The 21364-nt window shown below is 48.0% G+C and overlaps 1 protein-coding gene and 1 pseudogene across 1 annotated transcript; one reads left to right on the forward strand and one right to left on the reverse strand.

Annotated features, from left to right (window-relative positions):
- Window positions 1–388: 388 nt before the first annotated feature.
- On the reverse strand, window positions 389–9357 carry LOC136640401 (uncharacterized). The gene is made up of 5 exons (XM_066615514.1): window positions 9279–9357; window positions 6851–7673; window positions 2852–2972; window positions 1695–1743; window positions 389–1542 (listed from the first exon to the last, which is right to left on the reverse strand). Exons 2-5 carry the CDS (start codon window positions 7571–7573, stop codon window positions 567–569), a joined length of 1869 nt encoding a protein of 622 aa, XP_066471611.1. The 5' UTR covers window positions 7574–7673; window positions 9279–9357; the 3' UTR covers window positions 389–566.
- An 11034-nt stretch (window positions 9358–20391) lies between these two features.
- Window positions 20392–20512, forward strand: LOC136643150 (5S ribosomal RNA; annotated as a pseudogene).
- Window positions 20513–21364: the final 852 nt, after the last annotated feature.

Here is a 21364-nt window from a genome sequence, read left to right on the forward strand (position 1 = left end):
CAATGTGGCCCTCCTGCCAAAAACTTTGGACACCCCTGATCTAGACCAGTGGTTCTCACACATATAGCACCAGGACCCACTTTTTAGAATGAGAATCTGTCAGGACCCACCAGAAGTGATGCCATGATCGGAAATGACATCATCAAGCAGGAAAATTTTGAGCAATCTTAGGCTGCAATCCTGCCCACACTTACCCAGGAGCAAGTCCCATTCACTATCATTGTTAAAAGAATACATACAGTGATGCCTCGCAAGACGAAATTAATTTGTTCCGCGAGTCATTTCGTAATGCGAAAATTTCGTCTTGTGAAGCACAGTTTCCCATAGGAATGCATTGAAATTTAATTAATGCGTTCCTATGGGCAAAAAAAGTCAGAACAAAGTCATATTTGGTTTACAAAGTGTTTATTAAGTGCTAGGACAGAAGCAGTTTACAGTTAGCCAAAGCCAACCTGGAGACAGACCCCTCTGTCCCCCAAGTCTCACCATCACTGCTCTAAGTTACCAGACAACTTGGACAACGCTGGACAACTTGGAGAAGGCTTCAAGGCTTGACTTCAAGGCTTCTAGGAGGACGAGGAGGAGGAAGAAGGCAACTGGGCACCACTGGTAGAAGCAGCAGGTTCCTCTTCCACTCTTTGCTTCTTCATGATGAACCTCTCCATGGTCTGCTGCTTCAGCCGCCTTTTCAGCACCCCTCTGAAAGAGGACATGATCCTTGTATCAAACATGTTCGCAAGTTCACGTGCCAGAGCCTTGTCTGGGTGGTGCCGCTGTGCATAAGTCTGCACGTTTTTCCACTGTTGGCAGATGTCCTTCAGTTCTGTGGAGGACAGCTGTTCCTCACTTGTCGCTTCTTCCTCTTCCAAAGAGGCCTGCTCCTGCGTAGCCTCTGTCTGCAGTCTGACCAGCTCCTGGGTGAACAGCTCCTGGTCGTGGTCCTCCACCAGCTCGCAGACGTCCTCCTCTGTGACCTCGAGGCCCATGGTCCTCCCCAAGGAAACAATGTCCTCCAGCACTGTTGACTCTGGTGCAATTCTGAAGACCTGCTGCAAGGCAGCCTCTCCATGCCTGACCACGCTGTGGATTCCAGATCTGGTTTTGAATCTTTCAAACCAGCCTCTGCTTGCCTTGAAGACTTCTGGCTCGGCTGAGGTTCCTGGCTCTTGCTGTATGAGGTCTGCGTGCAAGGCCTTGGCCTTCTCACAAATGACAGCCTCAGTCACTCTGTCCCCTGCACGCTGCTTCTCTTCCATCCAGATGAGCAGCAACTTCTCCACCTCCTCCAGAACAGCTGGCCGGTTCTTCACGATCCTGGTGACTCCCTTGGCTACATCTGTTGCAAGGATCTTCTCCCTCATCTTCAGGATGGTCCCAATGGTGGATGGATTCCTCCCGTACTCCCTGGCGAGGTCTGTCAATCGCATGCCTCTGTCGTGCTTCCGGATGATCTCCTTCTTCATTTCTAGTGTAATCTTCTCCTTTGTCCTCTTCCCGGCCTCTGCAGGAGCAGCCTTCTTGGGACCCATGTCAGCATAGTTGCTACGTTCGCAAAAACAAAAGGCAGTGCTTCACATCCGCTTCACACACACCTTCCCACCCCTGGCCAAACCTGCCCGGGACAAACAAGTGGCATAACAGCCCCCCCCCCAACACAGGAGAACAAATGCACATGGTGAAGCTAAGCTCCCTACCTTTCCACTGCTTGACATGTTCCTGTGAAGAAGCTCCTTAAATCCTGGTCTGGAAAAACAGTTGCAAATGAGTTCCACAGATTCCCCAAACTGCTGGAAAAACTCTCCTAACCTCTCCTAACCTCCCCAAAACAGCAGGCCAAAACTGGCCAGCTGGCCCCCCAAAACGTACCTCAAACGCTGGCCACCACTTCCCAAAAGTTATGAAAAGTTCAAAGAAACTTACCTTAACTGCTGGTAGTAGGTTCCCCAAACCTCTGCAACTTACCAAAAAAAAAAAAAAATCCAAACCCCCCCCCCCCAAAAACCCCCAAACCCACAAAAAAGTTTGGAAAATGTGGGAAAGATGTTCAGAACAGCTCACCAAATGGTGGCAAAAAAGTTCTGAAAACCTTCCAAAAAGCTTCCAAAAAGGCTTGCTAGGAGTTGGTGAACTGCTCAGAACAGTTGACCAAAGACAGGGTTCGCCCACAGCACAGGCCACAGTTGCTCCTCGAAGTCAACCCTGGAACTGCACATGGAGAAGTGAGCCCAGGCTGCATTGGGGAGGCTTTTTAAACCTCCAGGCACAATGCATCCTGGGTATTAACGGTTGTGCGTTAAACAAACAAACAAACAAAAAAAGCAAAAAAATTCGTCTTGCGAAGCACGGCCATAGAAAAATTCGTCTTTTGAGTCACTGAAAAATCGCAAAACGCTTTCATCTTGTGAGCTTTTCGTTGCGCAAAGCATTCGTCTTGCAAGGCATCACTGTAGTAGCTTGTTGCACAGGTCTGTGACATTTCCCCAAATGCAGTCACATTCCATGGTAGCATCAAGTCTAATACATTAAAAATAAAATATTGAAATGAATGAGGACCCACCTGGAACAGACTCGTAACCCGCCTAGTGGGTCCCGACCCACAGTTTGAGAAACACTGATCTAGACAGTTGATCTAGAAACAGGACTGCAGAATCTGGAAGAGTTTTTCAGTGATTTTCAATGCTGTGCTCCAAACCCCCACAACACACCTGCAGACCTTTCACGACCCATCAATGTGCCGCTGGATATTTATTGAAAATCACTGCCTTAGGACGTTGCTATAAGGATTAAGGAGTAACATATAGCCCTTGGCTAAAAGGTAAATGGCAAGGAGGAGGACGATCATCACACTCACCACGGGAACACGCACTCCCATCTTTGCTCTCCTGCTTGGCCTCTCTTTGCAGCCTCCTCTTCTCCAAGTCACACGGCGCCCGCTCTGCTTCCGAAAGGGGCATAGCCAATGGTGTCACTGCCTGAAATAAAAGCGAGGAGGATCTCTTTCGGTACAGAGGAAACAGGCAGGGGAACAGTGAACAGGAAGGGCCTCTCTGCCTCTTCCCCACAACAGTCCTAGAAGAACATAAGAACAGCCCCACTGGATCAGGCCATAGGCCCATCTAGTCCAACTTCCTGTATCTCACAGCAGCCCACCAAATGCCCCAAGGAGCACACCAGATAACAAGAGACCTCATCCTGGTGCCCTCCCCTACATCTGGCATTCTGACTTAACCCATTTCTAAAATCAGGAGGTTGCGCATACACATCATGGCTTGTACCCCATAATGGATTTTTCCTCCAGAAACTTGTCCAATTCCCTTTTAAAGGCGTCTAGGCTAGACGCCAGCACCACATCCTGTGGCAAGGAGTTCCACAGACCGACCACACGCTGAGTAAAGAAATATTTTCTTTTGTCTGTCCTAACCCACCCAACACTCAATTTTAGTGTATGTCCCCTGGTTCTGGTATTATGTGAGAGTATAAAGAGCATCTCCCTATCCACTCTGTCCATTCCCTGCATAATTTTGTATGTCTTAATCATGTCCCCCCTCAGGCGTCTCTTTTCTAGGCTGAAGTCTAGAAAGTACATGGCTCACAGCTCCTTCCCAGAGCACATAAACAGTGGCACATTCTTCCACTCCAACATTTCACAAAGGAGACCCACTTATAAAACCCCTCTCCCCACTCCCAGTTATGGCTGTATAGTGCAACTGTTCCAGCTCCAAAAGGAAAATGGCTGGGTACGCACGCATTAAAAAAAAATAAGCTGGATCAGCCCATCTATGAGGCAGCTACCTCAGGTAGTAGACAGGCTGGGGGTGCCCAATCTCCATGCACTCACCTGGCAAATCCTTCTCCTTCTCCCATTCCTTGGACTAGAAGGGGAAGAGAGGGTGGGGAGGAACAGGAAGCATAGAGGAGAGGAGATTGGGGGTGGGAGTGCGATGTTATAAGCCCACCATTCTCCTCTTGTCTGCCCTTTCTCTTCCACTCCATACCCCTCTTCCTTTCTGAATCCAGAGGAAGGGAGGAGCAGAAGCCAGTGCATCACAAAGTCGTGATGCCCGGAGATCTTGGGTCAACCCTGTAAGTAAACACACACTCCCACACCATTTGCCTTGTTCTTTGGCTCCGCAACAGCCCGTCCTCCACAGATCAAAATTTTTTTTCTTCAGTGCAAAAACAGTCAAGAACAGCAGTTCCCAAACTGTTGGTCACGACCCACCGGTGGGTCATGACCTGATTCCTGGTGGGTTGTGGGCCCACTGAGGACACACATAGACAAACAAGACACATAGAAACACATAGACAAACAAACATGAAACACATAGACAAACAAGCCTTGCTGAGAGAGAATCAGTATGGCTTCTGTAAGGGTCGGTCTTGCCTCAAGAACCTTTTAGAATTCTTTGAAAAGGTCAACAGGCAGGTGGATGCGGGAGAACGCGTGGACATTATATATCTGGACTTTCAGAAGGCGTTTGACACGGTCCCTCACCAAAGGCTGCTGAGAAAACTCCACTCAGGGAATTAGAGAGCAGTTCCTCTCATGGATTGAGAACTGGTTGAAGACCAGGAAACAGAGAGTGGGTGTCAATGGGCAATTTTCACAATGGAAAGAGGTGAAAAGCGATGTGCCCCAAGGATCTGTCCTGGGACCAGTGCTCTTCAACCTCTTCACAAATGACCTGGAGACAGGGTTGAGCAGCGAGGTGGCAAAGTTTGCAGATGACACCAAACTTTTCCGAGTAGTGAAGACCAGAAGTGATTGTGAAGAGCTCCAGAAGGATCTCTCCAAATTGGGAGACTGGGCAGCAAAACAGCAGATGCGTTTCAATGTAAGTAAGTGTAAAGACATGCACATTGGGGCAAAAAATCAGAACTTCACATATAGGCTAATGGGTTCTGACCTGTCTGTGACAGATCAGGAGAGGGATCTTGGGGTGGTGGTGGACAGGTCGATGAAAGTGTCAACTCAATGTGCGGTGGCAGTGAAGAAGTTCAATTCTATGATTGGGATCATTAGAAAAGGAATTGAGAACAAAACAGCTAATATTATAATGTTGTTGTACAAATCGATGGTAAGGCCACACCTGGAGTATTGTGTCCAGTTCTGGTCACCGCATCTCAAAAAAGACATAGTGGAGATGGAAAGGTGCAAAAGAGAGTGACTAAGATGATTACTGGGCTGGGGCACCTTCCTTATGAGGAAAGGTGGGCCTCTTTGGGCCTCTTCAGCCTAGAAAAGAGGTGCCTGAGGGGGGACATGATTGAGACATACAAAATTATGCATGGGAAGGATAGAGTGGATAGAGAGATGCTCTTTACACTCTCACATAACACCAGAACCAGGGGACATCCACTAAAATTGACTGTTGGGAGAGTTAGAACAGACACAAGAAAATATTTCTTTACTCAGTGTGTGGTTGGTCTGTGGAACTCCTTGCCACAGGATGTGGTGACGGCATCTGGCCTGGACGCCTTTAAAAGGGGATTGGACAAGTTTCTGGAGGAAAAATCCATTACAGGTTACAAGCTATGATGTGTATGTGCAACCTCCTGATTTTAGAAATGGGCTAGGTCAGATGCAAGGGAGGGCACCAGGACACAGGTCTCTTGTTATCTGGTGTGTTCCCTAGGGCATTTGGTGGGCCGCTGTGAGATACAGGAATGTGGACTAGATGGGCCTTGGCCTGATCCAGCGGGGCTGTTCTTATGACATGAGGCTGCATGGTAAAATGGAAGATGAGCCAGAAGTCACTTCTGGGTCACACACACCCCATGTCCTTGGCCATGTTGTACCACATTTCCAAACTGTATGTTGTACCAGTGGTTGTGATGTACAGTTTGGGAAACACAGCATGACACAGCCAATGATGCAGGTCGTGCGTGCGCGCAACCTGGAAGCAACTCCTGGGTTGTCTGCCTATAATGGAAGATCAGAAGATCATCAGGTGGGTGATGTGGTGTTGACAGTGATCCCAGGTTTTGACAACTGGTTGACAGCTCTGGGAAGGGCAGGGCTGACTCCACAGCTGTAATCAATCAAGGCCAATGGAGACTCTGATGGACACCTGAGCTTCATTTGACCTTGATGGGACTTTGACTGGACATGTACTGAAGAGATAGCTCACCTGAGCCTAATTTGGACTTAACAAGGGGCTAACAAGGTAGCTCACAGCTGAGCTGCATTTTGGATAATGGGACATCCAAGGATAAAAAGGCAGCTTCAGAAAGAGCCCAGACCTACCTGGCCAGACCTACACCCCCACCCAGACCTACGGGATAGACCTATGGGAGAAGGGGACTGCCAGGACTCTGCTGGAGAGGACACAGAAGAGGGACTGCTGCAGAAGACTGGACTGGACTGTGCTTTGGAGACTGGACTGGACTTGGACTGGAGGCTTTGGACCTTTAACCACTGAGTTAAGTGGAGTTTTGGGGAGGGAAAGCCTCTGGACAAGAGAACTTGCAAGGAATAAGTGTTTGTAGCAATAAGTTTGGTTAATTGCTACAGATAAGGAGCTCGGTGTTCATTCCTTTGCACACCACAGCTGTTGTTTCTAGAGATAAAAGAGGGTGTTAATTAGCCAAAAAGCGGGCATTGGGAGACTGAATATTTGGACGGGACACTGCCATTTTACCCTGCAATGTCATCCTGCAGGCCCTGGATCTACCTCAGACGACACAGGAGGTCACCAAGGTAAAGGGTTTAGGAAACCCTAAATAGAAAAACACAAATTATCCTACAATTCTTCTCAACTGTTCAAAGGAGGTCACCATGGCCTGCAGATCCCCATAAGAGGGGGCAAAGATTTCAGCCTGGCTCCATCACACACTGAAATGGTCTCACCTGGTTCTCTTGTCTTTGGGCCTCTTGCTGCCTCAGTAGAAAATCTTCAGCCAGGGCCACTGCCTGGGAGCAGGTCTCTGGGCTGTGTCCCCTCACCCAAGTCAAGATCTCTGATGGCAGGATGGCCAGGAACTGCTCCAGGATCAGCAGCTCCAGGATCTGCTCCTTGGAGTGCCTGTCGGCCTTCAGCCACCCATGGCAAAGCTCCTGGAGTCGGCTGTAAGCCCCTCTTGGCCCCTCAGCCTCCTGGTAGCAGAAACGCCGGAAGTGTTGACGCAGCTTCTCCCTGTTGATGGTGTCTCCTTGCAAGATGGCTGCCTTCACTTTTCCATACTCCACTCTGTCTCTGGCTTCCATCCTCTCAAAGGCCTGCTCAGCTTCTCCACTGAGAGCAGGCAAGAGATGAGCCACCCACTCTTCCCTGGGCCACCGGCAGGCCTCAGCCACTTGTTCGAAAGAGGCCAGGAAAGCCTTGGCGTCATCCCATGGTGTGGGTTCTAGTGGTGGGGTCCCCCAGCCTGGGTGTGGGGAGTCCAGGAACTCCTGCCACTGTGGTTCCCAGGGGTGAAGCATCCCCTCATCTGATTCCTGTTTAACTTCCCCATGGATCCGTTGTAGGCTTGGCCTCCTAGTCTCAACCTGGTGGACATGGGAGGTTTCTTCCACTCCCTCAGATCTCTCTCCTAAGGCAGGGTATGTGGGCTCCTGTGCCTCCATTTTCATCGCTGGCTAACCGTACAAAGACAGTGGGGTGGGATAGAAAACTGGAGAATGCACAACAGTGATGTAGACCACTGTGATGGGCTTTTCCTGGGGGAAAATCCTGGAAAGAGAGAGAACGAACAAATGTCAATGGTCAACCGACAAGATGGAAGCCACCATTTCTTCCAAAAGAGACAAGCCACCATGCAAAACACTTGCAAATTATATGCAAGCACATAAATGTACAGAACAGGTCACCCTGGTGGAGAGTAGGGCTGAGTGATACAACAGGTGGAGTCAGAAGTCCCTTGACCAATCAAGAGCGCAGTGTTGGAGACACTCTAGTCTGCCACTCTCCTCTCCTCCACATTTCAAAAGAGGAGAATGCAGCATAGTGTTTGAGACACTCTAGCCTGCTACTTTCCTCTCCTCCACACTTCAAAAGGAAGGGGGGAATGGAGCCCAGTATTAGAGACACTCTAGCCTGCCACTCTCATCTCCTCCACATTTCAACAAGAAGAGGGGAATGGAGCGCAGTGTTGGAGACACTCTAGCCTGTTACTTTCCTCTCCTCCACACTTCAAAAGGAAGGGGAATGGAACACAGTATTGGAGACACTCTAGCTGCCACTCTTCTTTCCTCCAGGCTTCAAAAGGAAGGGAGAATGGAGCCCAGTATTAGAGACACCCTAGCTGCCACTTTATCTTCTCCTCTCCTCCACACTCCTTTCCCCATCTCCTTTTTCAACTACATTGAGCCTGAGGAGGAGGCATCAGGTCTTGGGCCGGCCCTGGGAGGAGGTCTTGGTGTTAGAGACAGGCTGCCTCTGATTGCCAGACGCAGGGGAGAGCACCAGGATGCAAGCTGTGCCTGCTGTCTTGTGTGCTCCCTGGGGCGTTTGGTGGGCCACTGTGAGATACAGGAAGCTGGACTAGGTGGGCCCTTGGCCTGATCCAGCGGGGCTCTTCTTAGGTAAGCCTTGATTCCCTCAGCCTTCATCCCCATCGTGGGAATAGGAGTAGGATGGATTTTGACAGGGACAACCAGTGGAGACCGGGGGGGGGGGGGAAGGCCCCAAAAGTCTTGAAGGGAAGCAAATGCTGAGCACCCTCCTGCACACCCTGAGATGCAAATTCCCCTCCGGATAGTGTTTTCCCATCCAGTGGCATAGCTAGAGGGGGGCAAAGCATTAAGTTTTGCAGGGAGCCTCACAGCGGTGTGCAAGTAGCCCCCTTCGGAGCCATTCCAGGTGGGGGGTGCAAAACGGAGGCAAAGCCACTGTGAGGCTCCCTGCCAAACTTAGTGCTTTGCCCCCCTCTAGCTACACCACTGGGGGGGGAAGGGGGGAACGAAGCAGAACTGACAGGAAGCCTGCATTAAATACACCAGGCAGGAAATGATCAGTGGGTATTGGGGGGGGGGCAGATGCCAGCCAGAGAGGCCAGGCCAGGAGACCCAGAGAACCAAATGCAGACAGAACGGGGGGCGGGGGTGGCTGGGTGCAGGGACTGCGCCCCAAGCGCAGTCACCTTTCCCGGGGCGCCGCACCCCCCATTGCCACTGGACACCCCAGAGAGGGCTTGGGGGAGCTCAGGACCAGGCATGGGGGGCGAGGGGCAGCAGGCGACGCTGGCCTTGGAGAGGACCCGGGCTGGTGCCCCCTGGAAGGAGCTCTGCCCCCCCCCACTGCTCCTGCAGCCCCCCGGGGCCAGCAGCCCCCACTCACCCGCCTGCCGCCCTCCAGCCCGCGTCCTCCTCCCCGCGTCTCCCCAGCCGGCTCGGGGGCGGGCAGGGAGGGAGGGAGGAAAGAAGGGGCTCGGCTCCTTCGAGGAACGCCTGGCCGCCCAGCGCAGCCTCCCTGCGCTCAGCCCAGCAAAAGGAGGCCAGCCCTGGCGGGGAGGGGCGGGGCTGGCTGCGCCCCCCGCCTCTCCCCCTCTGGAGCTGGGGGGTCCCTGCGGCTCTGCCTGCAGCTGGATCCTGGCCGCCTTCCGTATAAAAGAAAGGTCTCTGCCCCGCGGAGCCCAAAGGGTGCGTGAGTGGGTGGGTGGGTGGGTGAGTGGATCATGGATGGATGGATGAACATAAGAACATAAGAACAGCCCCACCGGATCAGGCCATAGGCCCACCTAGTCCAGCTTCCTGTATCTCACAGCGGCCCACCAAATGCCCCAGGGAGCACACCAGATAACAAGAGACCTCATGCTGGTGCCCTCCCCTACATCTGGCATTCTGACTTAACCCATTCCTAAAATCAGGAGGTTGCACATACACATCATGGCTTGTAACCCATAATGGATTTTTCCTCCAGAAACTCGTCCGATCCCCTTTTAAAGGCGTCTAGGCTAGACGCCATCACCACATCCTGTGGCAAGGAGTTCCACAGACCGACCACGCGCTGAGTAAAGAAATATTTTCTTTTGTCTGTCCTAACCCGCCCAACACTCAATTTTAGTGGATGTCCCCTGGTTCTGGTATTATGTGAGAGTGTAAAGAGCATCTCCCTATCCACTCTGTCCATCCCCTGCATAATTTTGTATGTCTCAATCATGTCCCCCCTCAGGCGTCTCTTTTCTAGGCTGAAGAGGCCCAAACGCCGTAGCCTTTCCTCATAAGGAAGGTGCCCCAGCCCCGTAATCATCTTAGTCGCTCTCTTTTGCACCTTTTCCATTTCCACTATGTCCTTTTTGAAATGCGGCGACCAGAACTGGACACAATACTCCAGGTGTGGCCTTACCATAGATTTGTACAACGGCATTATAATACTAGCCGTTTTGTTCTCAATACCCTTCCTAATGATCCCAAGCACAGAATTGGCCTTCTTCACTGCTGCCGCACATTGGGTCGACACTTTCATCGACCTGTCCAGCACCACCCCAAGATCTCTCTCCTGATCTGTCACAGACAGCTCAGAACCCATCAGCCTATATCTAAAGTTTTGATTTTTTGCCCCAATGTGCATGACTGGTCTCTCTGATCTTCCTCACGCATCAGTCCTCTCACCCATTTTGTTTGGGGCTGTCCCTCTGCCTCCGCAGTGGCTTCCCTCCAATGTGGGTTTTTAAGCACAGCTGGGGACCAAGCAGGCAGAAATCCAGCCGGTGAAGCTATCCCCATCCCTGATCTGCAGAACACCAGCCCTAAGGGCAGGAAGGTCCTAGAGACCAGGGACCTGCAGTGGCCCCTGGGTGCCCTTTTTGACCCTGGGCCCGAGTACAAATTAGTACCCCCTCCATGCAGGGATGCACAGTGGGTGGGGAGGCAGGTGAGGCCGAGCTTCCCCACCAAAATCCTTTGAAAAGCGCCGCTGCCAGGTGAGGTGCACAAGCACTCACAATCCACGTGCTCTGCCCCTTGGATGGTAGACGATTATGAGTCAGACCTTTGGTCCATCTTGCTTAGGACTGCATACACTGGCTGACAGCAGCTGTCCAGGCTCTCAGGTGGGCCTCAGGTGGCAGCTGCCTGACAGCGGCTGCTGCCAATGAACCAAGTTGGGACCTCCTGCACAGAAAGCAGGTGCTCTGTCCCTTCTGCAAAGTGACTTCCCTCGAGCTGCAGGTGGCCTCTTGGGGACAAAGTGCCAAGGTAAGGCAGAGCAAGTTAAGCATCTTTGAGAGTTCTGCAGCAGGGCAAGGAAACCAGGGCCCCAAACACTGCCCTTCACTTTCCTTGAAAGAGGGGCAGAAAACCATTTTAAGCTTTTTTAAGGGCCCCAAAACAAACCCACAAAACTATGCAGCCAGACAGCCAGCCGCAGGATGGGGGCTCAACATGATGTCCTGGAAGTGTTAAAAAAGTGAAAATGGGGGAAAATCCACCTACTTCCCACCAGCAGCTTGCCTCCCACTTACTCTTCCACCTCCCCCCAGGCTCCCTCCATATTAACACCTTATTGGTTCCCTGCTGTATCATAATGACACCTGATTGGCTCTTGCAACAATCAGTCTCATTGGTCAGTTTTGAGTTAAGAAAATGCAGCAGTTGTGTTTTTATTTTCCAGTTATTTGGTTATAACTTTTGATAGAACAGAAATATTTTGATGCAGTTTTTTTCCATTGCATTCTGCATTAAATTCCGCATCAAATGGTATAAAACATGATGGTATTATTAAAAGATAACAAGATTTTCACAATTTTGGCCACTAGTGTCAAGCTCAGGTTGTTGCCCCCCTAACGCTTACTACCCGGTGCAGTTGCTACCCCCTGCACCCCCTTAGTTATGCCACTGGGAGGGAGAGAGATTGCATCTAATGAGAAGGCAAAGCCCCACTCCAAAGGGTTAACAGACCGCCAATGCGAGTCATTTGGAGCCGAGTCTAAAAGCTTGATTCAAACATCTCAAGTATTCAAAATGGACAGTGAGGAAGGCGGAGAAGAGTGGGGGCTGTTTTGCACACCCTGCCACTTTTGTGCACGGGAAAGGGGGGCGGACCTCACATTTTGTTGACAAGGAGAAACAGTAGAGCTGCTGAAATGGTAAAGATGTTGAATGACTTGTTCCTGGGCAGAAGGGGTGCACCCCACTAAACACAGGGAAAGCCAGCGCCTGCCCTACTCCCCAGTTTCTTGTTCACACTCATCTTGGTTGAAGTGCAGAAGTCACGGGGGTGAGATGGAGGGTATGCAAGGTTTCTGTTGGGCCTGAGAGGAGAGAATTGGGGGGTCAAGAGTGGGTAAATGGAGGGCCTGTGGCATAGCTAAGGGGGGCAGAAGGTACTACATGCCTGTGGGGAGTGCTGAAGAAGCAGACATAGCCATGGTACCTTTTGAAGTAGTTTATTGCACCCCTGCCGACACCAAAGCCACAATGAATGAGTCATCCCATGTGGAGCTAGGGGCGTAAGAAAAGTGCGAAGCCGCTTCTGCCGAGCAAACAGAAGTCCCTGTTTAAAACCCATTTCTGCCCAGCCCACAGGAGTACACATTTGATCCCTGTTGCATATATGCAACATTGGGCAGAAATGGCTTAAAGGCTCCTGAGTCGGTGTGGAGCCCCTGGCAGTGTGGAAGCTGGGGCAGTTGACCCCCCCCCCCAGCAACGCCACTGTCCCTAGCCAGTTCTTTTCAGGGACTCTAATAAAATGGAATCATGGCTCTTCACCATCTGAGTCCCAGCGATGTGGGAGAAGAGTGGTCTGTTCCTGATGGTCATGGGGACCCAAGAATCAATAAGGTTGTATCCAGACAAAAGTCATGAGCCGTGACGGAGCACCTGAGACATGAATGAGTCAAGCTCATCTTGATTCATTTCCATGTCCTTAATTTCAGCTGGACTTAGTCATGGCTGATTTTCTTTGGCTACAACCCAATGAGAGCCATCCTCCCTGAGCCTCTTCGGGCTCTCAGTGGTGTCCCCAGATGAGGACAGTTTTTCTCCATGACATCCAAAGCGTGTCTTGAGCTCCTCTTCTCTCTCGCTTGGAGGGTAATTCAGGACAGAAACAGAAAGGAAGTTTTAAACTCTGCACATTCTTGCCAGCATGCTTCTGTGTGCATTCGGGGAATGCCAAAAGGGTGCTTAGAAAGACCCCCCCACACACACACTACCACCAAAAGACCCTGCTGGTCAGGCCAAAGACCCATTTATTGGTAGCTAAAAACTGTATTCTATTTTCCATGGTGGTTCACCAGCTGCCTCTATGAAGCTCACAGCAGGAGACAAAAGACTGCAATCCGATACCTGCTTTCCTTGCAAAGTCCCATTGCAGTCTGTGTGTATTACGTCTGAATAGACATGCATAGGACTGTACTGAATGACATATTTCTTTCTCCCCTGTAACTGGTATTCAGGGTCATGTTGCCATTGCATCTTGGGAGAGCAATTAGCCTCCATGACATGTAGCCATTGATAGACCTGTCCTCCATGAATTTGTCCAATCCTCTTTGAAAGCCATCTGAGCTAGCAGTCATCATCGCAGCTTGTGGCAGTGAATTCCACAGGCTACTTGAAAAAGTACCTCTTTTATCTGTCCCAAATCTCCTGTCAATTAGATTCATTGGTTGAGCCACAGTTCTAGTAGTGTGAAAGAAAAAGGAAAGCTTCTCTCTTTCCACGCCATGCATAGTTTTATGAATCTAAGTCATGTCTCCCCACCCTTAATAGATTTTTTCCCCAAGCTCAAAATCCCCAGGCACTGTAGCTTTACCTTGTAAGGGAGGTTTTTCCAGCCCTCTGATCATTTTGGTTGCCCTCTTTTGCACTTTTCCCAACTCTTTGTATCTCTTGTCTGGTGAAACAATCTTTCTGTTTGGTTATTTGCCAAACAATATTTGTAGAGATGTATATTACCAGCTTCCCCTGGGGGCTGGGGATAAGAATAGGCCCTCAGTTTGGCTGTACTTGTCATAAGAGGCGACTAAACAGCCACCGGGTAGATGGGACTCCTCAGCCTGGGAAGGCAGCTCATCTGAGAGAAGGAAAACTCTGATCCCAAACCTCCGCTGCCTTGTGGCTACATCCAGTTATGGAAAAGGCTTCAGGAGTCAACCTCGAGGCAAAATCCGGAGCCGGAGTCCCTGAGACAGTTCATGGCTGAACACAGTCACATTCTGGCAACTCCTGCACCATATTGGCCTCTGCCTTTCCACTGGACCATTCCAGCAACGTGGAGAGGGGGGATTTGCTGCATGGGTAACAGTCTATCCTCCATATCTACTTTACCCAGGCTTCGTGCACTGGAGAGGACACTCTGTTCCAGAGCGCGATACCAGAGTCTTCTGAGACTGAAGGATGCCAACATGTATATTACCAGCAGTGCTACAGCTTTCCTTCCCCCCCAATGGCCCTCAAATACAATACTGAGATCTCTCCAAGGAATTCAACTTGACATCACCCCTTGCAGAAAAAAGTCCCACCTAGCCCCTGAGGATGCAGGAGATAGGATAGACTGCCCACATGACTGGAAGCAGAGGACATTCTTATGTTCTGTTGGCTGATGGATGTATTTTGTGGGAGTGAATTGCAGGACAGTGGAAACAGACTGTTTGTGGTCTTACTGTGGCTAAAAGACACATTAAGGCTGCAGTCCTAACCACACTTTCCTGAGAGTAAGCCCCATTGAATAAAATTGAACTGACTTCTGAGTAGACCTGGTTAGGATTGTAACCTAAAGCATTCAAAAAAATACTTGCTCCTTCCCTCCCTCCCTCCCACTATCCTTCAGTGGATGAAGGAGCTTTTAAGTCTATCAATACTTGTATGTATAGCTTATAGTAGACAACTCCAGAGGGATATATATTTGGATATTTAGAAGTCCTTTTTTAAGAGTTTTGTCTATACTGCTTGTTAGTATCCAATTCATAGACTGCTGCGTTCATCTGTGTGCTTATCTTGCATATTATGTGTCTTCTTTTTTCTTTGATTTTGTTGTTTCTACTGCTATTTTTTTCAATGATTCTGTTCACAAATAAAGGAGGAACAAAGATGATCTTAGAGTAAATAGGATTGGGCAGCAGCATGTTCCCCTCCCTTGCAAAGAAGCAAACCAAACCAAACCACAGAGACAGAGAGAGCCTGTATCTGAAATCCAAGGCAGCCCCAAAAGTCCCCTCCAGGCAGGATGTCGTTCTTGTATTTTCTTTGCTCTGCACTCCCAAGACGTGCGCCAAAAGGGCCATTTCTGAGGTTTGAAAGGAATATTTTAATTTCTGTACATCAGTAAAGGTCAAGGACTCCCCTAGTTCTTCTTCTCTGCAAAATGCTCCCTTTTTTCTGTCTCTCCAGCACACCAAATACACTCTGGAGACATTCATCCACCATGAACAAGGCACGCATTGGTTTGAGGTGAGGGACTCTTTCATTGGTACCTTTTCCCTGATAAAAATTTTTTGCTAATAAGACTCTTGTGTTACCAAAAAGGGCTGTTATGTTTTAAGGGGAATTATTATATTACCCTTTTGGAAACCTCAGGATTGCAGGCTAGATAACAAAACAGCGTAATGCAGAGATAATCCCTTGTAGCTTAAAGAGGAGACTGGGAGAAAGATAACTTTCAATCAACGATTATATTTTTATTACAAAAACACATAGGTAAACATAATGCACATGGAGAATTGATAAGTATAGGTTTCTAGTACTTGTGTCTAGTGTACCTAGCTTTATGGTGGTTGCCTGAGCCGTGTATTTGGTGCATCCGAGAAGGAATCAGAAAAGGATAGGTTGTAGGGAAGGATTTTAGGGGTCCCTGGTCTGCATAATCCAGTTGCTAACTAAGATGGGGAGAGAAGGGGAGAAATAGGTAGAATAGAAGGAAGAAGATTCCAGAGGCAAGATATAGTTACCTGTCCTGGGAAGCAGTTGGGGGGGGGGTGGAAGAGTCCTATGGAGGACCTGTGCCTTGGAGGGCAGCCAGAGAGAGAGACCATGTGGCCGGAGCTTTCTCTTAAAGTGTTGTGGCTGACCTGAAATGACCCGGATGTGGCCTCCTGGATGCGCATGCTCAGTACACACAGTGGTACACGTGGAGTATGTAAAACAGTGGAAGGGTCCAGAAATCAGCTACCAGCAAAAGGCTGACCCTGGGGGAGGGGGGGTAGCTTGCTTCCTGTTGCTGCTGGACTTTGGAGTCAGGATGTAGCTTAATGGCTGTGATTTAGTTAACAATAGATGGAGGCTAGGTACTTAGACTTTACTGCTAAAGTCTTCCTCCCTTACTGTGTTTGCATATGCAGTGATTGGATCAGGAGGCACAGTGGTTAGGTTAAAACAATACACATATTTACACATTTACACATTTAGGGGACTTTTAGGAGAATAGGAGACATTTGCTTGTCCCTATAGAACTAGGTGATCTGTAGCCATTCGCTTGTGACTTGACTTGGCTGTGGCCTGTATGTTGAGGTCTTACCTACATAATATTTTAGTCCAAAATACATAACCAGATATAAAAATCACAACTTAAAAGGAAAAAGGGGATTTTCACATAACACTTGCATCTTGGAAGATGCTCCCTTCTCAGTATCCTTCACTGATTCTTGCCTAGGCTGGTCTTTGCACCTTAGCAGCATAAAGACCCCCTTCCAGGAAGGTGAAGCCTCACTACCTCAACCTGCCTGTGAATGTTTTAATTAATTCCCCAACAATCCAATCCTACCTAAATCCCCCTTGCTGATGCAGCTGCACCACTGGAGCATGGGGGAATTCATGTCCTGGAGGTCTCCTCTGTGTAAGAGAACACTAGTTTCCTTACCTGGGGTAACCCTCCACCACCTGAACAGGTCTACTCCAACCTGCACCAGTTACTTTGCTGTCACAAATCTGAGTGAACCGAGGAAGGTGGGTCAAGGCTGGGAAGGGGGGTAGGATATTGGTGGCGCTGGGACAGGAGGGTCTCTCAGTGCTCTGCAGAACCTCCATGTTCTGTGCAACATCAGGATGCATTCAAACTGACCTCAAGAGTTCCCAGAGGCATCTAGTCTCATTAAGGCAAGATACTGGGCAAGAGAGGTCTGTAGTCTAATCCAGTAGGACCTTCTTTTGTTCCTGCAACTTTCCAAGTGAATTCAGGTCCTTTGGGGAAGCCTGTGGATACCAACCGTGGCTGTTCCTTCCGCCTAGCCCTGAATCAGAAATCTTCCCACAGGACAATCGGTATTTGACCCTCCCTTTGTCAAATCTCTGAGGATATTGTTATATTTTTCTTTTTCACATATGGCCATTTCTCCAAGGAGCTCAGGGTGGTGTATGTGGTTCCTCCCCTCCTTGCGAAGCCCTTCAAGTGAGAGATGTAGAAGCTGCTTGTCAGCCAGCGTGGGAGGCAACTGGAGGCCAGAAGTGAGACCGGACCATGAAAGATCCAACTGAAACGTTGTGCGGTTCTTGAAAGACAGCACCTTTCTGTTATTGTAAAAATCCCCTTGGGGGTTTTGAGACAGCCTGCCTTTGTGAACCGCCTTAAATAAAGTCAGAAGAGTAATCTCATGACCAGAAAGGCGGTATAAGGATCTCCTCTATGGAGAACTCCTGCAGGGAAAGTGCCCTACAGGTAGACCACAGCTGCAATACAAGGACATCTGCAAGAGGGATCTGAAGGCCTTAGGAGTGGACCTCAACAGGTCCGCTGGGCGGCCCGCTTGGAGGCAGGCTGTGCAGCATGGCCTTTCCCAGTTTGAAGAGACACTTGGCCAACAGTCTGAGGCAAAGAGGCAAAGAAGGAAGGCCCATAGCCAGGGAGACAGACCAGGGACAGACTGCACTTGCTCCCGGTGTGGAAGGGATTGTCTCTCCCGAATTGGCCTCTTCAGCCACACTAGACGCTGTGCCAGAACCACCTTTCAGAGCACGATACCAGAGTCTTTCGAGACGGAAGGTTGCCAACAACAACAACTCAGTGTTGCATATTTATTTTTTAATTGATCAATAGCTGGATGTCAAGTGAAATGGTTCATCAGATTTTTAAGGAGGGGATTTTAATTTTTATGTTTTTTCCATTTATTTATTATAATAAAGAAAAAAGGGAAGGAAAGACTCAATAAGAGAAAATAAGAAAAACAAACAACATTAAAGATAAAAATAAGAAATACAAAGAATACTTCTAATAGTGTAGCAGGGGAGAGTTGAATGTTCTGATTACTTACAGTTTTGTATCTTAAGAATCTAAATTAACACCCATATACGCATTACATCTCCAACAGCCACCCTTATCTACTCGCTGTAAGTAAGTATTCCATTTCAGATTCTATTTCAGATTAATGTTCTCGATTTCTTTCAATCTGATCTTCAATACAGAGTTCATGAACAGCCCAATCCTAAGCTGTCTGGGGCGTGGAGCTACAGCAGAGCCGAATATGGCTGGCGCCGCATCCTGCATGTCTCAGGCAGCCGCCAGCGGCACCTCGGGAAAAGGAGACCTTCATCCCCTTCCTCCAGGTAAAGGAAGTAGCCCCGCAAACACAGAGGCTTTGTATCCAGTGGAGCAAAGCTCCACTGGTCCCGCCTCCCCATCGTCTCCCTGCCTCCCCCCTCCCCAGAACGCTTCCTCCCCGCCTCCCCCACGCCCCCGTTTACCTCTCCGAGCAGTGGAGCTCGGGTGCCCCCCCCAGCGGCAGCCCAGCATTAGGACTCGCAAACGTGCTTTATGGTGAGCTCAGGATTGGGCTCTAACTCATTATTCTCTCTCGCTTATGCAGAAAGTCAGTAATTGATTTTTAGTTCTTCATAAAGTTTTCTGTTGATTTCTCTTCAAGTGAGGTTGTCGGTTAGTCCATTTCTGCTCAGTCTATAACTTTCATCCGCCAGTCTTCTATCAATGGAGTGTCAGGCATATTCTAGCCACACTTATCATATATAAAAATAAAATTTCAATTTTTTCCCCCACATACTCATCATACTCAGCAAAGACTTCCGCTTCCATTTGCACATTTGTTCTAAAAATCATCTGTATCTGTGCATGTATGTGCATCCAGTCCTTTTTTCCTTTAATACACGTTCACCACATATGATAAAAAGATCCCTCCTGTTTTTTACATTTCCAACACTGACAGCCCAATCCTGAGCTGCCCGGGGCGCCCAGGTTTGGCAGCACTGAGAACGGCTGCCGCCGGATCCTGTGCACCTCGCGCTACCGCGGGAGGCGTCTCGGGAGAAGGGGACTTTCGTCCCCTTCCCCCGGGTAAGGTAAGCAGCCCCGCAAAGGGGTTACTCACTGCGGTGATGCCCTCTCTCCACCCTCCGCTGGCCTCCCCCCTCCCTGGAAAGCCACCTCCCCGTCCCCGCCTACCGTGCTGCGGCTTGGCGGTCCATGAGACCGCTGAGCTGCAGAAGCTGGGCGACCACCCCGCGCTAGCCCAGCACCAGCCAGCGCCGGGCTAGCACTGGCGGTAGCCCGGCGGAGAGGCTCACAAACGTGCCTTATGGCACATTTGCAACAGGGCCCGGGACAAAGCACAGGATTGGGCTCTTATTTGACCTATCTTTGTACATCTTTGCTAATGTATGTGGCTTCATATACCATCGATAAATCATCTTATATACATTTTCCTTGATAACGACATTTAAATTTCATATGCTTTGTCCATAGTTTCTCTCATTTTTCCACTGAAAGTTCATGACCCACATTTTTAGCCCAATGAATCATGCATTATTTATTTTTTTTGAATTTTTCCAAAAACAAAATAACAAACACACATAACACACAATACAATACAATATTAAAGGGTGCAAGTTATCATACATCACTATAACTAATAAATCATTACATATTTCCCAATCCAGTTCCTCTTCTACATTAGCCTCTTAATATCATTTATCATTTATCTATCATATCACATATAATATATCATATATATAATACATTCATCTAAATACCCTATCTTATGCTTCTACAACTTTATTTTCAACCAAACATAAAATAATTTTCATTACTCAATCTATATCGGTTTCACTGTTGATCCAAGCTCTAAAAATCTGTCCATTTCCACCACATTCACTATTTTCTCTATTAATTCATCTTTTATTGGAATCTTCGTGTCTTTCCAATATCTAGCATATAAAATCCTCACAAAAATTAATATCATAATCCAATATCTAACATACTAAATTCTAACAACTTTTAATATCCTAATAATTACATATATTGTTTCTCTGTCTATAACATCAAAAATTAATGTATCCTCATGACTAAATACATAAATGTATACATAAACATCCAAAACAATATCACCTAAAATTAATTCTAACTCATTAAAATGATCCTCTAAAATTCTAACATCTATTAATATCAAACTAACTAAAATTTTTATACGTATTACATATCACCTATAAAGCTTATATGAATTCTCATTGACATCTAATAAGCTTTAATTTCTAACATACAAAATTAACACATTACTGTCTTTCTTTTTATCTATTCCCAACTGTTACCCTGCACATGCCCGATCTCGTCTGATCTCGGAAGCTAAGCAGGGTCAGGCCTGGTTAGTACTTGGATGGGAGACCGCCTGGGAATACCGGGTGCTGTAGGCTTATACCATAGTCTTTCGAGACTGAAGGTTGCCAACCATCTCCAGCCTAAATATCCACAGGTCTGCCAAATTTCTAGACTTTAACTTTTCATCTTTTTTTTCTAATAAATTTCACATGAGTTCCTCTTAATAGATCACAGTTTAATTTCCTCCTCTTGCTAAATCAACATCTTGATGAGTCATCTCCTTCACTTGATCATTCCAATCTATGTCAATTGGTTGAAGTATTTCTTCTTCCTTCACTTGATCAATCCAATCTGCATCAATTAGTCGAAGTATTTCTTCCCCTTTGTGGTCTGGTGACTTTTGAGTCTTTATCTTTATCTTCCAAGCTATCTCCAATAACATTGTCCCTTCCAATTGTTTGTTTTGTCCTGTCTCCAGTGTTTTGGATTTATCTTCCATTTCTTTGCTCTTTGGTTGATCCTCTCCTGTTTGTTGCGTATTAGACTCATTTGTCTGTTGAATTAAGATTTCCAGGCTAATTTGGATTTGTAAATATTGATTTGCTTGTTGCTTTCCCATAATCCTTTGTTTTTCTCATGTGATTAGGATATAACATCTTTAAGTTGCGCACTAAGATCATTTAGTTGTGTAGTTAACAATCAAAACTAGCTTGAACCCGCAGATATTGATTTATTTGTTGCTGTCCCATCGCCACTAATTTCTCTATATTGTCTTGTATTGCCTGCTTCCATTCTTTCCCTTTCGGTTCCTCTTGTGTTAGTTTTCCCAAGCAGAAGAACTCTTAACTTTCTCTCCTTTTCCTGTCATCCATTTTCTTCCTTCTTATATCTTCTTTCTTCTTACTTCACTTGTCAAGTCCTTGTCCTTGTAGTATATTTTTAGTCCA

The sequence above is a fragment of the Tiliqua scincoides genome, chromosome 2, assembly GCF_035046505.1.
Source record: "Tiliqua scincoides isolate rTilSci1 chromosome 2, rTilSci1.hap2, whole genome shotgun sequence".
In the NCBI taxonomy this organism is placed as follows: domain Eukaryota; kingdom Metazoa; phylum Chordata; class Lepidosauria; order Squamata; family Scincidae; genus Tiliqua; species Tiliqua scincoides.

Bases quoted from the DNA above. Each gene is read 5' to 3' on its own strand.
- LOC136640401 (XM_066615514.1), bottom strand. From the start codon at position 7,573: ATGAAAATGGAGGCACAGGAGCCCACATACCCTGCCTTAGGAGAGAGA. The intron at 2,973-6,850 runs GTGAGACCATTT...CTTTTATTTCAG, and splicing joins CCCAAAGACAAGAGAACCAG to GCAGTGACACCATTGGCTAT. The intron at 1,543-1,694 runs GTAGGGAGCTTA...TTGCGAACGTAG, and splicing joins ACATGTCAAGCAGTGGAAAG to CAACTATGCTGACATGGGTC.